General features: G+C 39.8%; 1 protein-coding gene across 3 annotated transcripts in view; it reads right to left on the minus strand.

Moving 5' to 3' along the window:
* PLCH1 (phospholipase C eta 1) overlaps window positions 1-22,975 on the minus strand; it is a gene marked incomplete at its 5' end in the record, with an annotated part of 214,263 nt that overhangs the window by 80,129 nt on the left and 111,159 nt on the right. For all 3 annotated transcript variants that reach the window (XM_080821571.1, XM_080821573.1, XM_080821572.1), the window contains 2 exons: window positions 6,068-6,333; window positions 8,797-8,943. In XM_080821571.1, coding sequence (XP_080677697.1) covers window positions 6,068-6,333; window positions 8,797-8,943 — 413 coding nt within the window. The remainder of the gene's footprint in view (window positions 1-6,067; window positions 6,334-8,796; window positions 8,944-22,975) is intronic.

Consider the following 22,975-nt stretch of genomic DNA (forward strand, 5'->3'; position numbering starts at 1 on the left):
AGGATGTGAGGAAGGAATTTAAAATTTCTCTACCAAAAAAACAAAATCAACTAAACAAAAAAAGTAATGCAGAAAACAAGAGACAAAAAGATACAAGGCATAAAGAAAGCAAATAGCACAATGACAGAAGTAAGTCCCTCCTTATCAGCAAGTATTTTAAATGTAAGTGGATTAAAGACAGAGATTGGAAGAATGGATAAAAACACAAGACCCAACTATAAGAGACTCAATTAAGATCCACTCACTGAGAGTAAAAAGATGGAAAAAGATATTCCATGCAAAGAGTAACCAAAAGAGAACAGAGGTGGTTCTAATAACAAAATAAACTTTAAATCAAAAGAAATTTTTAAGAGATAAATAAGGACATTATATATTGGTAAAAGGTTCAAAGATATAACAATTATAACAATGACAAATCTAATGACAAATCAAAATATATGAAGCAAAAACTAATAGAATTGAAGGGAGATGTAGACAGTTCTACATGATAGTTGGAGAATTCAATACCCCACTCACAGCATGGACAGAACAACCAGATGGAAGATAAGGAAACAGAGAATGTAAACAATACAATAAACCCATTAGTTCTAACAGACATGAACAGAACACTCTAACCAACAATAGCATACACATGTTTCTCAAGGGCAGATGGAACATTTTCCAGGCTAGAACATATTTTAGGCCATAAATTAAGTCTCCCACTTTAAAACATAGATATCGTTCAAAGTATCTTCTTTGACCACAGTGGGATGAAATTAGAAACAAGTAACAAGGAAAACTAGAAAATTCAGAAAATTACAGAAATTAAACAACACACTTTTGAAGAACCAATGGATCAAAGAAGAAATAATAAGGGAAATTAGAAAACAAAGACGAATGAAACACAACTTACTAAACTTATACAGTGAGAGCAGTGCTAAAGGGGAAATTTATAGCTATAAATGCTTACATTCAAAAAAAAAATACACCTGAAGCTAATATAACATTGTACCTCAACTATACTTTGATTAAAAAATAAATAATTTTTAAAATAATGACTAAACATAAAACTCAAGAAAGATCTCACATTAACCATCAACTTAACATCTTAAAGAACTAGAAAAAAAGACAAACTAAATCCAAAGCTAGCAGAAAAGGAAGAAAATAAGAAAGATTAGAGGAAAGAGCAATGAAATAGAGATAGAAAAACGAGAGAAAAATCAGTGAAACCAAAAGCAGGCTCTTTGTGAAAAGACCAACAGCATTAACAAAACTTTAGCTAGCTGGATTAACAAAAAAAGGGAAAGGATTCAAATTACTAAAATCAGAAACAAAAGTGATGACATTACTACCAATTCTACAGAAATAAAAAGGATTTTAAGAGAGTACTATGAAAAATTGCATGCTAACAAACTGGATAAACTAAATGAAATGGACAAATCCTAGAAACACAAAACCTACAGAGACTAAATCACAAAGAAAATAAAATGTGAATAGGTCTCTAACCAGTAAGGAGCTTGAATCAGTAACCAAAAATCTCTTAACAAAGAAAACTCAATATTTAATACTTAAACTTAAATTCAGCTCTGCTGAATTCTACCAAACATTAAAAGAACTAACACCAATCCTTCTCAAAAAATCCAAGAGGGAACATTTCCTAGCTCATTCTATGAGGTCAGCATTAGCCTGATACCAAACCCAAAGATACCACAAGAAAAAAATATATATACAGACCAAGAAACAGTAGTGCAAAAATCCTCAACAAGATACCTGCACATAAAATTCAGCAGTATATTAGAGGAATTATACACCATGACCAAGAGGGATTTATTCCTGGAATATACCAATGGTTTAACATATGAAAATAGATCAATAGCAACATAAGGAAGGGGAAAAAAAAAACCACATGATCGTCTCAACTGATGCAGCAGAGCATTCGACTAAATTCAACACCTTTTCATGATAAAAACACTCAACACAGTAGGAATAAAAGAAAACTACCTCAGTATAATAAAAGACACGTATAAAAAAACAGTAAATATATTCGATAGTGAAATACTATCAGTGAAAGACTGAAAGCTTTTCCTCTATAATCAGGAACAAGGCAAAGGTGCCATCTTTCACCACTTTCATTCAACAGAGTACTAAGTTTTGGGCAGAGCAGAAGGAAGGAAGGAAGGAAGGAAGGAAAAGGCAGCTAAGTTAGAAAGAAGTAAAATTATTTGTCTGCAGATGATATGATCTGATATACAGAAAACCTTAAAGACTCCATAAAAAAGTTGTTAGAATAAATGAATTCAGCAAAGTAGCAGGACACAAAGCCAACACACAAAAATTGGCTGCATTTCTATATATGAACATTAACAATCTGAGAAGGAATTACAAAAACAATTCCATGTACATCTCATCAAAATAACAAAATACTTAGGAATGAATAAAGAAGGTCAAAAACTTGCACAATGAAAACACAACAAATTACTGAAAGAGATTAAAGAAGACGTAACTGAATGGAATCCACGTTCATGGACTGGAAGATGATTTAGTTAAAATGTCAGTCCTACCCAAAGCAACTTACAGATTCAATGCAACTTCTATCCAAATACCAATGACATTTTCTGCAGAAATAGAAAAATCCATCCTAAAATTCAGGAACTCTGAGTAGCCAAACCATCTTGAAAATGAACAAAACTGGAAGACTCACACCTCCTGATTTCAAAACTTATCTTGAAGCCACAGTATCAAAACAGTGTTGTATTAGTATGAAGACAATCATATAAACCAATATAACAAAATAGCCCACAAATAAACCCTCACATCTATGGTCAAATGATTTTTGACAAGGCCACCAAGACCAGTTGATGAAAAAAAAAAAAAAAAAAAGACAGTCTTTTCCACAAATGGGCCTGGAAAGCTTGGATATCGACATGCAAAAGAATGAAGCTGGATCATTACCTAATACCATCCACAAAAATTAATTCAAAGGAATCAATGACATAAATGTAAGACCGAAAACAATAAAACTCTTAACAGAAAACAGAATGAAATCTTCACAGCGTGGAATCTGGCAAAGGTTTCTTGGGTATGACACTCTAAAGTGCAGGTGACAAAAGAAAAAGCAGACAAACTGGACTTCATGAAACTTCAAAAATATTGTGCACCGAGGACACTATCAATAAGGTAAAAAGACCAACAGAAAAAAAGAAAAGTTTTGCAAGCCATGTAACTAATAAGGAATTAACATACAGAACTCTCAAAATTCAACAACAGAAAAGCGGACAACCCGGTCAGGGGTGTATCAGATTGTTAACATCAGTAACCTTGGAAGAGAAGGTACAAAATTCATAGACAGGGAAAAAGACAATTGATCTTTTCATTATGCAGCTCTGTATTCTTTGGCTTACTGCAATAAGCATGTATTTCTCACTTAACTAGAACAATCTAGGGAAGGGGTAAATCTTACCACCATTTAGAAAAAACAACAGTATGCCCATTGCTCTTACTGGTCTACTTCAGAGTTTATGAGACGCATTTATATACGTGGCTAAAAGCTCTGGAACAATGTGAACTTGTCAGAGTTAACTGGGGTGAGGAGAGCACTTCTACAATTGCTTGTCTTCCAGACGACCACTTTCCTTCCTTCTTCCTTGCTGAAGAACTTCAGTTTTGTTCAGGTATGCAAGAACCATTTGCTCCCATGGAGGCAGAAGGTAAATCTTGACTGGCCTTAGTACAGCCATCCCCAGAGTATAATCCAAAGCATCCCCCTAACCATGAGGTCCCCCCCTTTCCAACCATTTATCTGTGTGAGGCTAAATTTTCTTCGCGTATTTCCACCAAAACACTACAACATACAGATTAAAGGCAGAAGTGGATAGGAAAATAAATGTGTTCTATTTGGATAAACATTGAAGAGACCTGCAAAAGAGGAAAGCAACACTATTCTTTTTCACTAATTTGTTTTGAAAAATAGTTTTCATAAAAATATGTTAACATGTAATAGTTCATTATGATTTTAAGATTTTTATTAATTTATTTGACAGAGAAAGACACAGCAAGAGAAGGAACATAAGCAGGGGGAGTGGGAGAGGGGGAAGCAGGCTTCCCGCTGAGCAGGGAGCCCCATGCAGGGCTCAATCCCAGGACCCCAGGATCATGACCTGAGCCGAAGGCAGCCACTTAAAGACTAAGCCACCCAGGTGTCCCAGTTTATTATAATTTTAAGAGTATTAACAAATATTTTTTTTAATTCTCAGATTCAATTTCTAGTATGACAGTATCAATAGATGAAACCCACATAAACAAAAACCCTTTCAGTTTTTATGAGTGCAAGGGTCCCGAGCTCCAATTATGTAAATTGATTTATGTTGTTGAAGACTGCTTTAGGAATGGGCCTAGATCAGCCATTGGGCCAATGATTAGATTTAGTCCTTGGGGGGGGGGCGGGGAAGGGGGGGCATGGCTGGGAAAATTTACTTTGCTCTTAAAAAAAAGATTTATGAGAAGAAACTATGATCCCTCGGAGCAGTGCTGTGTTTGGAGCTGCTACCTGAAGCAGGTGTACCTCTGTCTGACTATGGGGCAGCCGCTGAAGGACCACCCACCCCTGCCCTGCTGAGCAGAACCCTGGTCTCCGATGACATCACTGAGCCATGATTAACCAACCCCTGAACTGCCCCATCTCACCTCTCCTGTTCATGAAAAATGAATATTCCTTTAGTTTGGTTCACGGTTGGTACGGTTCCGTGGCTTATACCAGAAAGCAATTTTATTCAGTAATTTTGTTTGCTTTTTTACCAAATGTTAAGGAGTTAAGAACTAAATTAACAGAAAAAAGCACAGAAAGTTAGTTTCTATGTCTGTGTTTTGTTCACTTATGAATCCCAGGTGCCTTTATCTGCATGCTGTGAATATTGATGAAAACATCATGGCTCATCAGCTCAGACCTTCACACTGTCAAAATTCCTTTCATGGGCTGAATATTTCCACTCTGCTCAAACAATACCCTGGGTGAGGAATTATAACTAGAGCAGCACAAATTTATCACTACTCTGGGGGGAAAAAATTAGGGCATACATTCCAATGACAGCAAGGAAGTAGTCCCACTCCCTTCCTAGATAGGGGCACATGTATTTTCAGACCATTTGAAATGTGAAAAAGGGGGCGCTTGGGTGGGCCAGTGGGTTAAGTATCTGCCTTCGGCTCAGGTCATGATCCCAGGGTCCTGGGATCGAGTTCCAAATCAGGCTCCCTGCTCAGCCAGGAGCCTGCTTCTCCCTCTCCTTCTCCCTCTGCCTGCTGCCCCCCTGCTTGTGTTCTCTCTCACTCCCTCTCAAAAATAAATAAATAAATAAAATCTTCTTTTTAAAAAAAATGTGATAAAGGGAATCAAAGCAGTCAACAACTCTATCGTCTTCACTTTACAGAGAAGGAAATTAAGGCCAGAAAGTCCATGTCCCATGACCAGGCCAACACCAGCGCAAGAGGTGTCTCCAGACCAAGGAGGTTAACTATCTGGTCAGCACAGGACCTCAAGAATGGGCTTCATCAAGGACACTCAGATGAGTTCCTAGTTTCTTGAACAATTCAGAGAAGGTAAATGGTATGAAGCAAAAAATAACTTCCCCTTCTGTATCCATCAGTTTCCATACTGTAAATTAAAAAGAGAGATAGAAAAAGCAGGAAGGAGCTTAATACCTCATATGTAATTAGAACTCAAAGAGTACCTGTTAAACTAAACTGACTTGATCACAAAGCAGGATTTTCTCTAATCCAAATAAACACCTTCCCAGCTACCTCATCTCCCTTAGGAAACTTTAGGCTGCATTTGGAGATCTCTCAGATTGTGAAGCTAAATTCAGTCTCCTCCTAAGAAGCCTGAGTTCATGCTAGCTCATTTCTGTATGTTCTGTGCATTCATCTTCTTGGGGTGAGAGGGAGGAGGGGGCAGAAAGGTGCTAGGGGTAAAGAAAGAGAGAGAGAGAGAGAGAGAGAGAGGAAGGTGGCTTTAAGCCTCAAAACTACAGGGAAAAATAAAACACGGTCTAATACACACACACACACACACATACACACACACACAGAGCTCAACATTAACATTGTAGGGAGGATATTGGTCATGGGTTCTCTGCCGCTTGGCAAGGGAATCTTCATCACTGATGCCGGCCATCAGGTACTTGAGGCCTGTGATCCAGGTGCGGGCCTCCTCGGGGTTGGAGGTGATGAGGTCCAGAGACTCCATGTGGTTGCCATGGTAGATGGTGAAGCAGCAGCTGGGGTCAAAGTGGCCCTCCGCTTGTCTGTGGAATATTTCAGACTGCCGACCTTCTGTGACTTTGTAAATGGAGTCGATAAGTACTGCGAGGAAAGCAAAACACACAGTTACATGGCATAATGGATTTGGAAAAAATTTTTTAAAAAGCAGCAAAATCATCTTAAATTCTAAAAATAAGCACGAACAGGGATGGCTGGGTGACCCAGTCAGTTGAGCCTCTGACTCTTGGTCTCACCCCAGGTCACAATCCCTGGGTCTTAAGATCGAGCCCCACATCGGACTCCACACTCAGCAGGGAGTCTGCTTGAAGAGTCTCTCCCTCTGCTGCTTCACACACACACACACACACACACACACACACACACACACTCTCTCTCACTCTCTCTCAAATAAATAAATAAGTCTTTAAAAAAAAATGAGCATGAACAAATTCACTGTGAACTGTGATATTAAGTTCAAATGTGAAATACAAGCCCTATCATTTCCCGCTAGGAACCTTCTCCACATGCCACTTTACCTTCCGGGGCAGCCTTGGGCAGCCTGGACCATGCCTTCCCAGGCACTGAGTCAGGACATGTTGAACTTTATGATAGGAAGAGCGATATACAGATCAGGACAAAAAGACTGGTAGAAAAGGAGACTATAAATACATCAAATTTACAGCTTGCATATTTGCACGGAGAAAACATACAAAGACCTGGAACCAACTTTGGAGTTGTGCATAAGATGATAGTTAAAAATTGCAAGGAAAAAAACGTTTGGTGGTAACTGAGTAGCATGGCTAAATGTGATTGGCATCTCCAGAAAGAACGCCAAGATGGTAAAGGTTGAGCAGGGCTTAGAGAGGTAGAGGAATAAGGTGGTATCCCAGAAGAAAAAAAACATAGGATAGAGAAACATGAGGTCCACTCCAGGGATGTTAAATAGGTCACTTGTGCGAGACTGGAAAGCTCAAGAGAGAGTATAATGGGACATAAAGCCGGAAAGGTAGGGAGAGGCTAGATCACAGAGAGCCTGGAATAAGAAACCAGAGACGAGCATCTTTTAGGTAATGGAACAACACTGCAGATTTGGATCAGAGAAGCCCTAACAGGGACGATTACTTAAATTAGAATATTACTTTTTTGTTTGCTTGCTTGTTTTTAAGCGTGAATCAGTATTGCAATCTTACTGATTGCCTCTAATATCATCTCCTCCACTCTGCCTTCGTGGCAAAGTCAAGATTTTCTTCTGGTATCAACTCATTCCCCACACAATTCACAGAGAAATGAGCCAAGGCCTCCCTCCCCTCCCCCAGCCCCCAGGGCAAGTTCTGGAATGTCTAAGCCACTGGAGAGGCCCCATTCCTATTTCCTATGATTGATTTAGGTGTGGGAATATAATGCAGTTCTAACCAAGGAGACACGGGGCAGTCGGCTTTGAGAGAAAATTCTGGAAAGGGGTTCCCCTCTCCTAAAAAGGAAGCACCATGTTGCTGCTGCCTTGAGGACAGGGCCGACACACAGGGGAAGAGAGCCAAGAGCCCTGATGAAAGCAGAACTAAAGACTCAACATCCCACACCTGGACCTGCCGATCTCTGAGTTTCTTGTTACGTGAGATGATATCTTTATTTTTCATGTAAGTCTAATTTAGTCAATGTCTTCTGTTACTTGAAGATGAAAGCATCTTAACAGACAAAAGCAGAAGACACTAGGAAAATGGAGACTGGTTAGGAAACTTCTGGACAGGCCAGATAGGTGAAGAGACCAGAAACCAGGGAGGTTCCTATGAAAACAGGAAGGAAGGAGATGAGAGAGCCATTACACAGGACCCAACACCAACTTGGTGCTGAATGTATGAGGTGTGGGAGAGAGACTTTCAGTAGGGGTCAGATCAAAATACTTTTGCTTGGTATCACTAAAAGCTAACTCACTAATCAGTTAGCTATGCTCAGAATATGGCAATACACTTTTAAGTCCACTGGATTTATAATACCTTACACCTTTTATTAAAAATAAATAAATAAATAGGGGCACCTGGATGGCTCAGTCACTAAGCATCTACCTTCGGCTCGGGTCATGATCCTGGGGTCCTGGGATCAAGCCCCGCCTCAGGCTTCCTGCTCTGCCAGATGCCTGCTTCTCCCTCTCCCACTCCCCTCTGCTTATGCTCCCTCTCTCACCATCTCTCTCTCTGTCAAATAAATAAATGAAATCTTTTTTAAAAATAAAATAAAATAATAAATAAATAAATAAATAAATAAAGGGCCTCAGGCTATAAAACCTCATATCCCAACTAAAAAATAAATCATGTTTCCAGCACAGGGGAAATATTAACATTTACAGCACTCACGGACAGGAAAACTTTTATGGATTAAAATTCCCAAGGAATTAAAAAGACAAAAATGGTCATTACATATTCAGTCTGTCTGCATCCTTTAGCAACTGACCCCAAAACTTACAAAAATATCAAAGTTTCATAGATCTGAAGCTTCCAGACAACCCAGCAAATATAACCCATGTGGAACTATATCAAGTCAAGCAAAGAATTCAAAGATTGGTCTTACTTTTCGCCTTCTCACTCTTCCTCGAGGGTCTCCATCGGAGGCGGGTCCGATGTTCATCCAGGTAGAAGAGCCGGACTAGCCCTTTGCTCCCACGTTTCAGTTTGATCATCTGTGTCCCCGACTGCATCACACTCATGCATCTTTCAACTGCGAAGAGAGATCAGAGCACGTTTGGCTGTTAAACAGTACACGTGCAGACTAGCGTTCAGAAAATCTACTGTCAAGGGGCGCCTGGGTGGCTCAGTGGGTTAAAGCCTCTGCCTTCGGCTCAGGTCATGATCCCAGAGTTCTGGGATCGAGCCCCGCATCGCATCGAGCTCGCTGCTCATCAGGGAACCTGCTTCCCATCCCCCACCCTCTGCCTGCCTCTCTGCCTACTTGTGATCTCTGTCTGTCAAATAAATAAATAAAATCTTAAAAAAAAAAAAAGAAAGAAAGAAAATCTACTGTCAAATAAAACCTCGGATTCACCTCCCAAAGATTCCAAGGACCTGAAGACTAAAGTTGGGAAAAATAATCTGGAAAGAGCCACTGAGGAACTGATTCACCAGTCTTAAACCAGTAAAAATAGCCTTCCTGATTGAAAGAAAGTTCTCCTTCCAGGTAAACTCTGCATCAGTGTTACACAGGACCATCTTTTCTTCTAACTGGCAACATACTTTTGGTATGAGAGTAATCATTTGATGCTTGGATTTATGTTTAGAAAGCATTTCTCAGACTTCACAGTGAATATTGTGAGTTTTTAGGTAGTCAGTTGTAAAAACATCTTATGATAATCCTTGAAGATGCAATCAATAAAAACAAGATTGACACAATGTTAACAATTTTTGAAATTGGATAACAGCTACTTATGGGTTCATACTATTATATTTTTGTATATATTTGAAAATAGAATAAATATGAAAATATTTAAATAAATATGAAAATAAATCTTTTTAAAATGTGATCAGAAAAAAAATCACTTTTTCACAATTCAGCATAAAACATGTTGATTAATGAAATAAACTGCTAAGATTTTCCACCTAGAAGAATAATTTAGTGATTGAATTCAGGTACTGTCCAAATCTCTCACTGTCCAAGCTAAAACTGTAATGTAAATTCTCTCTGCTTTGAGATGAACCTTGTTAGAAGTGGGTGTCTGTCGGTGTGAACTGTTTCCCCTTCTTTGATAACTAGAAATACTCCTTCCCAATTCCATGTGTTCTTGGTGGCTGATCAATCACCCCAACTAAGAAATGGGCACCCGACTGACTTAAGCTAAGAGCAAATCTGACGCCCTTCCAAAGAACACAAATCCTGAGCTGAGCATGGGAAGGAAACAGAACTGAGCCATTTCAATGGCCAAAACTTAAAAGACATTCCTGCCTGGCCACCCTAAGATTCCATGGTTGTTATGGTTATCCTGGAGGCTGACATTGTCCCCTGGATTCTGCAAGTTATTCAATACTCTCCCAAGTACTTTCTTCTTATATTATCCAGAGATAGCTTTTATTTCACCGACCAATACAAAGGCACCTTTATAATCACAAGAGCACTAGAAACATCTGGTTTGGAGTACGTATCTTATCAAGCAGTATGTCATTAGAAACAGATGAAAGAGACACAGAAAACAAACTTCAACAACATGAGACGTCAGCTTTTATGACTATGTAGCCTGTCTTTACCAGGAGAGATAAGGTGATCTTAAAGGTGAGACATTGTCTGCACAGGGTACTGACTAAAAGTAACGTCAGCATAACCAACTTTCACTCTTCCCTACATGAAGAGCTTTTTCTTCTCCAAAGAAATCAAAGAGGAACTGCATAAAATTAAGTTGGTTTTAGGATTTGATATTGCAAGGAAAGTGAAGTATAGGCTGTTCTTTCTCATTTTATCTGACATATCAAAAATCCAAAAGTAACAAAATAGCTCTTAAGAAAACAAACACACAAACTTAAAATACTTTCTTGGAAGCAAAGAGCAAAATTTGAGATTTGGTTTTGCACACCCAAGTACTCACCCACTACCAAGTACCATTCGTTTAGGTAACAAAAGCCCCAGATTTGAATTGTTGGCAGCCACACTGACCACATCACTCCAGTAATTAGAGGGAGAACAGAGTGTCAGTGTATCGAGATAAAATCATCAAGTCAAACCAACAAAGCCAAAACTCCTAGAAAAATCTGAGAACTCGACTGACAACTGATAACAACAGGTCATATCAGGGCTCCTGGCTGTCTTAGTTGGTAGAACATGTGACTCTGTTTTTTTTTTTAAAGATTTTATTTATTTATTTGACAGAGAGAGAGAGAGAGATCACAAGTAGGCAGAGAGGCAGGCAGAGAGTGGGGGGAAAGCAGGGTCCCCGCTGAGCAGAGAGCCCGATTCAGGGCTCGATCCCAGGACCCTGAGATCATGACCTGAGCTGAAGGCAGAGGCTTAACCCACTGTGTCACCCAGGCACCCGAATATGTGACTCTTGACCTCAGGGGTATACATTCAAGCCCCACGTTGGGTGTAGAGATTACTTAAAAATAACAATCTTTAAAAAAATAATTAAAAATATGTAATAATAATAATAGGTCACATCAATAAACAGATGTTCACAGAGCAAACTCCTTGTTTCAGGCACGAAGCAGAGAACAAGACCTTGTCTTAGACTTAAAGAAGTTAACTTTATGAGAATGAAACATCTAAAAAGATAATTTATTAATGGTAGTTTAGAGCTATGATCAAGAACACAGAGTCTGGGGGCGCCTGGGTGGCTCAGTGGGTTAAAGCCTCTGCCTTTGGCTCAGGTCGTGATCCCAGGGTTCTGGGATCGAGCCCCACATCTGGCTCTCTGCTCAGCGGGGAGCCTGCTTCCTCCTCTCTCTCTCTCTCTGCCTGCCTCTCTGCCTACTTGTGATCTCTGTCTGTCAAATAAATGCATAAAAATCTTAAGAAAAAAAAAAGAAAGAAAAGAAAAGAACACAGAGTCTAAATCTAGACAGCCTGGGATAGAATTCCAGATCTGCCACTGCCACTTAACTAGCTATATGACCTTGGGCAAGTTACTTAGTCCTTGTGTGCCTCCATTTCCTTACCTATAAAATAAGGATAATAATCTTGAAGTGTTATTGAGAATCGAATGAGTCAATTCATGTAAAGTACTGAAAACAGTGTCTGGCATATCATAAACATTATAAAGTGTGTTTAATACACACACACACACACACACACAATGGTTTTATTGTTGAAAACTTTAAAAATAAATGCCAAGTCAAAAGTAAAGACAAAAATACTATGGGATTCCATAATGAAAGGAGAACACAGTGGGCTAGAATGAGGAGAAGTGTAGTCATAACACAGTATCAGATGCTCAGGGACTAGAAAGAGTAGAGGTATACTCAGAGGATAGGGAACGATGGGTCTCCAACTTTAGAAGAGTGATTCAAAAGGAAAGTGATGGGACATAAGGTTCCAAGGGCTGGATAAAAAACTAGGCTGTAGGAAGTCAGGGATGTTGGTAGAATAAGATCTTAATCTATTGGTATGAGAGATTCACCAGACATTTGAGCAAAGGATTGGTGGGATTAAAAAACAAAACAAAACAAAAAAAAACCCATAATTCAGGAAGATGTCTCTTTGGGAAGAGAGAATAAAATAAATTGCTTAAACCAGAGTGGAAAATTGAATTAACTATACAATCAAAGATCTAACAGCAAGCACTACCTATATATCTGATATTGTGTCCTCTGCTTCATTCACACTGCCCTTTCTTTCTCTTTCCTTTTCACAGTATCCCCTCTTTTTTTTTAAGATTTTGTTTATTAATTTATTTGACAGAGAGAGAGAGAGATCACAAGTAGGCAGAGAGGCAGGCAGAGAGAGAGAGGGGGAAGCAGGCTCCCCGCTGAGCAGAAAGCCTGATGCAGGGCTCTATCCCAGGACCCTGAGATCATGACCTGAGCCAAAGGCAGCGGCTTAACCCACTGAGCCACCCAGGTGCCCCAGTACCCCCCTTTTTTAACCTAAAATGGAACTGCTATGGCCATAGCATCTCAACACTTTAACAGGAAAAGTACAATGATATAAAATTGTAATCACAGATGCCTAGATGGCTCAGTCAGTTGGGCATCTGCCTTCAGCCCAGGTTGTGGTCCCAGAGTCCTGGGATCAAGCCCCAAGTTGGACTCTCTGCTCGGTGGGGAGTCTGCGTCTTCCTCCCCCTCTGCTCCTCCCCTGCCCATCCCCAGGCTTGTATGTGCTCTCTCTCTCTCCCTCCTCTCTCTGTCATATAAATAAAATCTTTTTTTCTTAAAAAAGTATAATCAGGGTACCTGGGTGGCTCAGTGGGTTAAAGCCTTTGCCTTCAGCTCAGGTCATGATCTCAGGGTCGTGGGATCAAGCCCTGCATCGGGCTCTCTGCTCAGCGGGGAGCCTGCTTCCCCCTCTCTCTCTGCCTGCCTCTCTGCCTACTTGAGATTTCTCTGTGTGTCAAATAAATAAATAAAATCTTTAAAAAAAAAGTGTAATCAGCTATCTGAGCTAATAAACACCATCTATAATTTAGCAAAAGCATCATTCGGAGAAACACAAATATTTTAGAAAGTAGGATCCAATTCCTCAATGAGGAACGGTGTTTATATAATATATTAATAGTCACTAGCTTCATATTTATCCCATCAACTCAGCCCTGGGCTGAGACTCCAGCTTCATCCACCACAGTAAACAAGCATATATGATTGAAATGTATCTGGCAGAGCTAGGATCTAGAACAGTTGTGATGCTTAAATTGTTTATGTAGCTCCTTTATGCTTATCACATGGAAAAGGCATTTAGTTAGAGTCACACTGAAAAATCAAGTCCAGGGTAGTCTTGGGGGTGAGTCACCTAACATACTTCGTCTCCCTTCCTCAAACCTCATTATAGACAATCCACTGAGTTGTAAAGCTAACCAGAGAAAGAATGCCCTCAATCATTCTTTGTAACTCATTCAATGTTGGAGACAAAATATTCTTCCAATGTCATCTAAACCAAGAAGTGGTGGCTTAAGCCAATTTCTTTATGTTCTGCCTTCTGTAGAGGTAGATAACCGTAGTTGCCACCCACACAGAAGTCATTCTTCAACCATGCCAGATCGGGAGATTCCATAAAGTAAGATGAGAAACAAGAGAAAAAAGGAAGACTTCCAGTGGCAGGTAGACAAGGGAAGAGTTCCAGGGCCTTAGAATGACGTAACCTTCTCACACACACTCCCGGTGCTGGAAGGTGTCTGGGAAAGTCTGCAAAGGCAGGCCACAAATGCAGCCACATTCCAGAATATTAAAAGAGAAACAACCACAACACACATATTGTTTTTGTTTATTATGCTCCAGGCCTCAAAATGTACACAAATTTGACACACTGGTTGCAATCATGATATTTAGGTCATTTGGCATGCTGTTTTTTTTCATTTGTATAATAAACAGTTTTCCATGTTTCTACACAGTCTTAATAATTATCATTTTAATGGCTGCCTAACAGAATAGCATAAATATTTAAAGAGTAGAACAGATGAGTAGAAATACAGTAGACTGTATTTCTAACTTTATTACATAATTAGAGTTTTAAAATTCTTAACAGAGTTTTATCTGTGAAATGAGAGGCATAACAAAGTGGTCTACAAGGTCCTTCAGAATTTAATTCTTGGGACGCCTGGGTGGCTCAGTTGATTAAGCAGCTGCCTTCGGCTCAGGTCATGATCCCAGCGTCCTGGGATCGAGTCCCACATTGGGCTCCTTGCTCTGCAGGGAGCCTGCTTCTCCCTCTGCCACTCTGTCTGCCTGTGCTCACTCTCTCTCTGACAAATAAATAAATAAAATCTTTAAAAAAAATATTAAAAAAAAGAATTTAATTCTTTAAAGGTATCAAATCAATTCAGCCACAGTCAGTTTAAAATAAGTAAATGTCTTAGCAGTTATCGGTTCACTAAAAGCCTCAAGCAGAAAATCCTGTTTAAAACAAACAAACAAACAAACCAACTTCTGATTTGAAGTATAAAAGAGTATATATCATTGGAGGAGAGATTCCCAACATTTCCACTAAGCATGCATGACATCTAAGAGGGTTTAACTCTTTAAGCCATGCTGGAATTAGAGGTCATCACATTCTCCTAGGAATGTCGATCATACCACCTGATGCTAATTTTTTAACAACTTTAGTGAGGTACAACCTATATACATTAAGATCCACCTGTTTCAAATGTACGATTTAATGACTTTAATATATCTACAGAGTTGTGAGCTGATCCTATTTTAGAACACCTCCATCACCCCCAAGAAGAAACTCCATGCTCGTTTGCCTTCATTCCCCATTTCACCCACAGCCCTGGACAACCACTAACCTGTTGTCTCTGTGGATGGTTCTTCTTGAGATATTTCACATAAACAAAAATCTTATAATCTGCAGTCCTGCGTTTCTGGCTTCTTTCACTGAGCATATTTTTGAGGTTCCTATGATGATTGTGTCCATTTTGTTTTGTTTTGTTTTGTTTTCTTTCCACCTCCCCTCACAGCACATTTAACTCTTCCCCTGCCATTTAGGGTAAAAATGATCCTGAATAGGAAACTGGTTGAATAAAATAATATATACCTACACCCAGTGGACTACTATATAACCACACAAGATAATAAAAAAGACCTCTATACACTGATATGGGTTAATTTCTAGAAGATAAGTAAGTGAAAAAGGCAAAGAACAAATAAGCATATATCTGTAATATGATACTTTTGTGTAAGAAAAGCTTGGGAAATTTTTAGAGATGCAAATACTTATCTTCACAAAAAGAAGCACAAGAAGGATAACCCAGACAACACCGTAGCTGGTTACTCTCAAGAGTGGGAGAAAATCAAGTAGAAGGGATAAGGGCGTGACTTCTCTTCATATTCTCTGTGTTCCAAATTAAAATTAAGTCAATAAGAATGAGAAGGAGGGGAAACAAACACAGAAAGCAAACAGAAACATACACATACATATGAAAGTATTTGAGTCTATATATGTGCATGTTTGTGTGTGTATGTCTATGTGTATACACACACACAAACAGCCGCATATATTCCCTAGCCCTGTTCTTTAAAAGGCCAAGAAGCAATATCACCTCTAGCAGTAATAAGTAAAACTGGGGCCCTACTCATTCTCTACTCTAAATGTCACCCCAAGACACCTCTCACATACAGGGTCTCAACCAGGCCTGTGTTAAGGCCATACAAGAATATCACTTGCATGCTTTTGTAAACACATCTATTTTGGGACAGTGATCACCAAACTGTGCATTAGCAGACAAAAAAAAAAAAAAAGTCCAGATCCTCTGTAAGAGAATCTTTCAGCAAAAGGTACATGAAAAATGTGAATTGATTTCTTGCCAGCATCCACAGATTAGAGTAAATCTGAGTGATGGAAAGGGATTAGCTTCTGAAAACAATTCCATCTCTATATGGAAAAAGTGCCAAATAATGCAGATAATGCTTCTCTCAAAGGAAGGCAAGAGAGATTTCCTGAAATCAGCAGTGCAGAAAAAGAGGGAAACATATTTTGGGCCCCATGACACAGGAAGCTCTAAGACATCTCACTGATGGGCCGTGCCCCCCAGATAGCGGTCACTGTGCAGCTCCAGGAGCAGGAGAGGGGACATCCTGTCACTAACCAGCCGTGTGCACTTCTGAAGGTCATGGAGTATCTCTGAATATCCCACCGCCCTCAACCTAAAAGTGCATTTTCCTCTCAGCTCTGAGTCTATAAGAGAGTTGATCTAGCTTTCATAGGTACTATTTTATCTTTCAAGAAGACAAAATTCTAGTTCATCCAAAAGCCTCTCAGAATAACTTTAAGGAAAAAAAAAAAAACTGATTAACATCTGGGTATTACTAGAGACATCAATTTTTAAAATGATCTGTATATAAAATATAACTGCTCTTCACAGGGAATGACTTCACTCGAAAAGCTCTTCCTTGCCAGCCGTTGAGCCTTAAAGTCAAATCATATCAGCTTATGAATAAATGTGCTTACAAACAACCATGGAGTGCTCCATCTTATTAAGTCATGATTCTTCCCAGTGAAAAGCAAACAATGCAGAGTTCATTGATTTTTCTTTCCAAAGCTTAAATCACTCTTGTGGAGAAGATAAGATTATTTGAAAGGTTTTTAGAAACTAATTGGTCCGTGGTAACATTTTGGATCTTAAATCACTCTTGTGGAGAAGATAAGATTATTTGAAAGGTTTTTAGAAACTAATTGGTCCGTGGTAACATTTTGGATCTTGTTTGCAAACCTTATGTGCACATAGTCAATATGTTTGCAAAGTTGGTAAATACATATGGGGGATTTAGATCAAAGAAAGGGTGAAAGGAATTTACCAGTAATTCTTAAATGTCAGAACCCTTTCTTCTATTTTGTTAAAGCCTTCTATATAATACTTTCTTTTTTAATGAGACCTATTTTGTATTCAACAATTGTGTCTGCTCCATAATCATTAGTTCTGGGGAAACAAATGAAATACAAGACAGAATTCATAACAATATAATTTTGTTGGCTTTACTTAATGTTACCCCATGGGGGAGGGGATTATAAATTAATTTTAAAATTCTAAATTTAGTTCTATCTAATATGTAAAGAGTTTTCTGCCTCAACATAAGGAATTGAAGGGTCTTCACCATTGCACAATATGGTTATAAGACATATACATATAAAAGACTAGAGATTTTGTTCCATCATTTATTCAGTGAGATGACATGGTATTGGATATTCAGGAGCAAAATTCCTAAGCTGCAATAAATACTGGGCTTTACTTACAGAGAATATTTTCCTCTAACAAGGCTCATGGTTCTCCACTCTGACTGTATGTACATCAAAATCATTGAGAACCTTCTTAGATGTGTTGAGCACAAAGGCCCACCACATACCAATCAAGTCACCGTCCCTCGGAATGGGGATGAACATCTGGGGTTTTTTGTTAGTTTGTTTGCTTAATCTTCCCAAGGACTCTACTGGGAATCCAGAGATAAGACTACTGACATGTTATCTCAATTAACCTCTAAATATCTCTGTGAAGTAGAGATAATTAAATGCCCTTCATTGTAAAGTGAATGAAAACAGACTTAGAGAAGTGAAGAACTTGTCTGAGATAATAAAGCTAGTAATGGCAGAGACAAGCCTTGAAACCAGGTGTCCAGGTTTTCCAGGGCATCTCTCTCCCCATTTCACTGCACAGAATGTCTGCCTTTGGGTCCTGTCCAGGCCCCTAACTTGCTCATGGCTGGTAAGTTTTTTAAGCAGTCTTGACTCCAACGTTCTGCTCTACAGAAATAAGGAATTAGTTTTGCTGGCTCCTAAGACCCTTTCTACCAAGTATTAGGAGCCTGTAATATACCAGGTCTAGCTTCTAGAAACTTCATGTATCATAGTGATACTATGCATGGTAATGACAAGCCTGGTAAATAATATGTAAAAATTAACAATCAAATAGAGAATGGGATATAAAAAATAAGGACACGAAGGACCAAAGAGGTATGGGGCGGGTTGGGATGAACCCCAGAGGAGACAGAATTTAAGCCTGGCCCCCAAAGATCATAATAAGAACACTTGGTGCATTTTCTTTTCAATTGTTCTTGTTCTGGGTCTGTGTAAATTTTTCCTCCCCACTTAGAATGTATAAATGGTAGCTGAAATTATATGAAATGAATTATAAATACTCTGTTAGCCACATTAAAAAATTAGACTCGAGGGGTGCCTAACTGGCTCAGTAGGGGAGCATGTGACTATGATCTGCGGGTTGTGAGTTCAAGCCCCACGTTGGATGTGGAGGTTCCTTTAAAATAAAATCTTGTATAAATAAATAAATATAAAAAATTAGATTCCAATTCTTGTTCTTAGAAACTAGAAAGCCAGTTTCACTTATTTCTTATTCCTAATCTTCCTGGCTGTTTCTTGGGTGACACTGGGCAAGGACAGTTTATTCAGTTAAATGAGGAAGACTTAACCTTCCCCAAAGCCAGCAAGGTATTTTCTCCTAGTTCAACAAGCACTGTCATGGCAGAGCATTAAAGTATTTTTACTGGATATGTTAAAAAGAATAAAAAGTTTATGATACCACACATTAATTTCAAAGCATTAGTTTATTCTTTGATTGGTGATTCAATCAAGATGGAAGTGTACACAGCGTCAGAAGTTGAATGTGCTCCTTAAACAAGTCCCACTTCCCCTAAGATGGCAACTGGACCCCAGTCTTGCCTTTCTTTAAAATACAGATTCCTAGACCACACCTCCAAAAGTCCCTGTTTCTTGAGATTCTGCATTTTAAAAGCTCTTCTCAGGATTTCTGAGGCCCATTTAAGTTTGGAGACCACAGCTCTGGGCACCATCAGTGCTCACTGCTTGGCATGTGGTCCTTGGGACCCAGTTTCCTAGGCCCAGCTCTGGGTCTTCATTCAGTCCCTTAAATGAAAGAAGCGAAGACTTACTGTTCAGTTGCCTATTAGGACAGTAGCACAGGGTTTTACCCCCTCCTAATAAAATATGAAATATTTTAAAAGATAAGGGTTAAAAGATAAGAAATTCTTTTTTTTTAAGAATTTTTATCTATTTATTTGACAGAGAGCGCACAAGCAGGTGAAGTAGCACATAGAGGCAGATGGAGAAGCAGGCTCCCCGCTGAGCAAGAAGCCTGATGTGGGGCTCGATCCCAGGACCCTAGGATCATGACCTGAGCTGAAGGGAGAGGCTTAACCCACTGAGCCACCCAGACACCCCAAGATATGAAATTCTGATATTCAAATAATCATTCAAAATTGTTTCTCTAGAACCTCTTGTGTACTTGGAGGCAGCACAACACCTCACAATTTCAGATCTGTTCTATCACTGCTGAATAGGACAGAGGTGCTTTCTTCGTTTTGAGCCTTAATGACCAATGGGCATTTTATCTCTCCTCACCCACATCTCATCCAAAAGTTGAAAAAATATCTCCACAGTGTGCTCCACACACTAACACAGAGCAAGTATTTGTTGAGGTTGTTATTGTCTCATTCATTTCTTAAAGTCACTGGACATACTTTCTGCCTACTTCCTACATTTAATTGCATTTTAAAAGAGAATGTCTATTATGTACTACAACAAATTCATACACCCCTAGTAGTACCCAATTCTTACACTCAAGCCCCTATTTCCTTCACTAACTGTTGATTAACGGACTTGACCCTTTTTTTGGTTAAAAACAGTAAAAAAAAAAAAAAAAAAAGGGAGAGAGAGAGAGACAAAAAAAGCTTAACTGATTTCATGCAAACTGTCCTAATTTGGTCCATCGAGGTCCTAAAAGACTCTCCATCAAAGAGTCAAATAACAGAAAATGGAGCAAGAGGTCACCTTTATCTAGAAAACAAAGTGTCCCTCCCTCCAAGCCTTTGTTGCTCTCAGGCCAGTGGCCTCTTAGGAGTTTCAGAGACCACCTGCTGAGCTAAAGCAGGCCTGGCGCCTTCTGGCCATAGCCTGTTGGATATCAAGTTGTATGGCATTTAAACCAGGCAACTTATTTCTGGGGCAGATGTTTTTGTTGGGGGAAAAAAAATCCATGCTTAAAAAAACACGAAAAATGGATTTCTGTATGGTAAAGAAAATGCCTGGGAAAATCCTCTCAGGTTTATTTTACAAAAACCATTTGTCCTCATCCAAACCCTGGTCCTAATATCATAAGCTTCCTTTTTTTTAAATTTAATAACGCATAAACATCACTGAGTGACTGAGAGCATTCATACAGCCTTATTAGAAGCAATTTTGATTGGAGTTGCTACCCTGAATCACTGCACTATAGATCTTAAGTCATTTTTTTTAAATAGAAAAATCTAAAAATGGCAGGAAAATGGAAAAAAAAACCTGAAAGCTTCTTTGAAGCAAAGCTGGCATATGTAATCAGAGCAGATGTGCTATAACGTTTTCTAAATCGTCAATCCCAGAAAAAAGGCCAGCATTAAAACCATAACTATCTGGATGCAAGAATTCTTGAGTTCTCTCTCTACTCGGAAATAATTGCACACACCAACACACATGCATACACATATATGTGAACACGAGCCGTCACGCACATCTTTAGCAGTGCAAGGCTGACCACCAAGCAAGTATAAAGAGTTGAGAAGTGGCACAATTACCGTATGATTGGTGAGTAAATCTTGGGAAGCATACGAGAACTGACAAGGGACAGAAAACATGTCATGGAGGACAGAGGAAAGGTTAGGGACGGGTCAAGAGAGTAGGAAATATTAAGCACAACAGTGGCAGTGACAAGAAGAAGCAACTGGAAACAACTATTTTGATGGTGAAAAAGAGACAAGGAACAAAAGACAAAAGAGCTGTAGTCCAGGAAAAAAAAGTTAGAGGTAGATAGGAAAAATGATGACCACCCAACAGCCACCTTAATGTCAGAAGCATAGGTGGCTAGAAGAATATTTCATGACATTGGCAAGGCAAGGAAATTCAGAGCATACATGTCAGCCCCTACAGACTACACAGTTTTTGACTCATAAGCAATGCCATGTAACAAAGTCTGTCCTCCTAGAAGCTCTTCCAGAGTAAGGACTCCATACCTTCTATAATGTAAACAAAGGACAGAAGCCCTAATGGAAAAGGATGATAAATATAAGAACATGTAAAAATACTTATGTAAATCATAAACAAAATTCAAAATAAGCAACGGACTAGAAGAAAATAGTTGCAAAGACACATAATGAATAAAGGACCAATATCTATGATATAATGGGCTCCTGCAAGCCAGGAAGAAGAAGGAAACAAATAACCCAAGTAAAAATAGGCTAAATAAATAAATAAATAAATAAATAAAAAGACAATTCACAGAAGAAATGACCAATACAAATGTAGGAAAAAATGCCTAACATTACTCATGGTTAAGAGTTTAAAGTCAAGGCTTGGAGTCAAGATGGCGGAGAAGTAGCAGGCTGAGACGACATCGGGTAGCAGGAGATCAGCTAGATAGCTTATCTAACCATTGTGAACACCTATAAATCCAACGGGAAATCGAAGAGAAGAAGAGCAACAATCCCAGAAACAGAAAATCGATCACTTTCTGAAAGGTAGGACCTGCGGAGAAGTGAATCCAAAGCGACGGGAAGATAGACCCCGGGGGGAGGGGCCGGCACCCGGCAAGCGGCGGAGCGACGGAGCACAAAATCGGGACTTTTAAAAGTCGGCTCCACTGGGAGACATCGCTCCAGAGGCTAAACTGGGGGGAAACCCAGGCGGGGTCAGCATAACCCCAGGACCCGCGGGGTCACAGAAGGACTGGGGGTGTCTGAGTGCCGCAGAGCTCGCAGGTATTAGAGCGGGGAAGCCGGCTATAGCGACAATGCCGAGGAGTGAGCTCTAAGCCCGGGGTTACCTTGTGCCGGTCGCAGGCTGGGTGGGCTCGGAGCACGGCCGGAGGCCACGGAGACAAAAGCGACCCGGCGCTTTTCTCCAGCTCCAACAATTGACTGCTTTCCTCGAGGCGCGACCGCAAGCCAGGGAGGCGGGGCTATTGGGCGCTTTGCTCTGAGAGCGCACTGAGGAGCGGAACCCCAAGCTCTCGGCTCCTCCGGGCCGGAGACTGGGAGGCCGCCATCTTCATTCCCGTCCTCCGGAACTCTACGGAAAGCGCTCAGGGAACAAAAGCTCCCGAAAGCAAACCCGAGCGGATTCCTTAGCCCGGCCCCTGGCAAGGGCGGTGCAATTCCGCCTGCGGCAAAGACACTTGAGAATCACTACAACAGGCCCCTCCCCCAGAAGATCAACAAGAAACCATCCAAAACCAACTTCAGTCACCAAGAACAGCGGAATTCCACAGCAGGAGAAAGCAAATCCTACCTGGACAAAATGACAAGGCGGAAAAACTCACCTCAAAAAAAAGAACAAGAGGCCGTACCGAAGGCTGGAGACCTAATCAATACAGACATAGGTAGCATGACAGATCTAGAGTTCAGAATGACAATTCTCAAGGTTCTAGCCGGGCTCGAAAAAGGCATAGAAGATATTAGAGAAACCCTCTCCGGAGAGATAAAAGCCCTTTCTGGAGAAATAAAAGAACTAAAATCTAACCAAGTTGAAATCAAAAAAGCTATTCATGAGGTGCAATCAAAAATGGAAGCTCTCACTGCCAGGATAAATGAGGCAGAAGAAAGAATTAGTGACATAGAAGACCAAA

The sequence above is a fragment of the Martes martes genome, assembly GCF_963455335.1.
Source record: "Martes martes genome assembly, chromosome: 1".
Classification (NCBI taxonomy): Eukaryota; Metazoa; Chordata; class Mammalia; order Carnivora; family Mustelidae; genus Martes; species Martes martes.